A 965-nucleotide genomic window follows, 5' to 3' on the forward strand; every position below is an offset into this window, starting at 1 on the left:
GCTGTTTGGACACTGCGATTATATCCTTAAGGGCTGTGACGTGTGTGCTATACTCCTTCCGTTCCACTTCGAACGCCTGAATTTCGCTTCTGGCATCCTTCAGCTGTTGCTCCAGCTCACTCCCTGGCACTTCAAAGGAAGCGTTCTGGATCAAGCGCTCATTTTCTTCTTTGAGCCTTGCAACTTCTTCCCGCAAATTATTCATCTCTTGCCTTTTCTCCGCGATTAACTTAACACGTTTCTGGTGAAGCGTTGAAATTTCGTTCATGACTGGCGTCTGGTCACTGCCTTCCGGCCACCACGGATCAACACTGACTTCGTCGTAGCACCCACTCTTTGTGTTTCCCATTTTCGATTTAGTGCGTTTATGGTCAAACGAAAATAGCCTTTAAGGTCGACGCGTCACAAAAGAAAAGAAAGGCGACCGAACTTTGTTGTACCACCTCTGCAGAGCGCGTATAAAAATTTTTGGCGACGAGGAATATTTTTAGAATTTTTTGGCTAATCGACTGCAATTCGTATGCCAAAACGTCTGGCGCATGCACGAGGCGAAACGTAATTGAATTAAAAATAAAACTCTGATCAAACTCCTCCCACTGGCACATTCGTGGTTGCTGAATAAGACATTTTTTGGGGAAAAAATCGCGGACGTGGTGATTTTGCACTTTTTTTTCGATCGATCTATCGTTCGAAACGTACTGGAATAAACCTCCGCCGCCAATTTCGATTATAAATAGATCTTGTGTATTTGTTTTGTCGTGTACGGTGGAAGAGGCTCGCTTAAAAATAGCCTTTAGCACGTGTTTCGCGTCGTCAATAATTAGAGGAAATAATTGACTAACGGAAAGCGCCACTCGTTTGAGTGGAAAATTAATCGTAATTGACTCATAGCTTTTGAAACGGAATTTCGAAATCTTGGCAGCGTCAATCATCGTGGTCTTCATTTGTTTACGTTTACCATGAAA

The 965-nt window shown here is 43.3% G+C and overlaps 1 protein-coding gene across 1 annotated transcript in view; it reads right to left on the reverse strand.

Moving 5' to 3' along the window:
• LOC116180797 (histone-lysine N-methyltransferase, H3 lysine-79 specific-like) overlaps positions 1 to 349 on the reverse strand; it is a 6,526-nt gene extending 6,177 nt beyond the window's left edge. The window contains exon 1 of the mRNA XM_031500923.1: positions 14 to 349. Within this exon, the coding sequence (XP_031356783.1) occupies positions 14 to 349 (336 nt within the window). The remainder of the gene's footprint in view (positions 1 to 13) is intronic.
• Between the last annotated feature and the right edge of the window lie 616 nt (positions 350 to 965).

Source organism: Photinus pyralis, unplaced genomic scaffold, assembly GCF_008802855.1.
Source record: "Photinus pyralis isolate 1611_PpyrPB1 unplaced genomic scaffold, Ppyr1.3 Ppyr1.4_LG9, whole genome shotgun sequence".
Lineage (NCBI taxonomy): Eukaryota > Metazoa > Arthropoda > Insecta > Coleoptera > Lampyridae > Photinus > Photinus pyralis.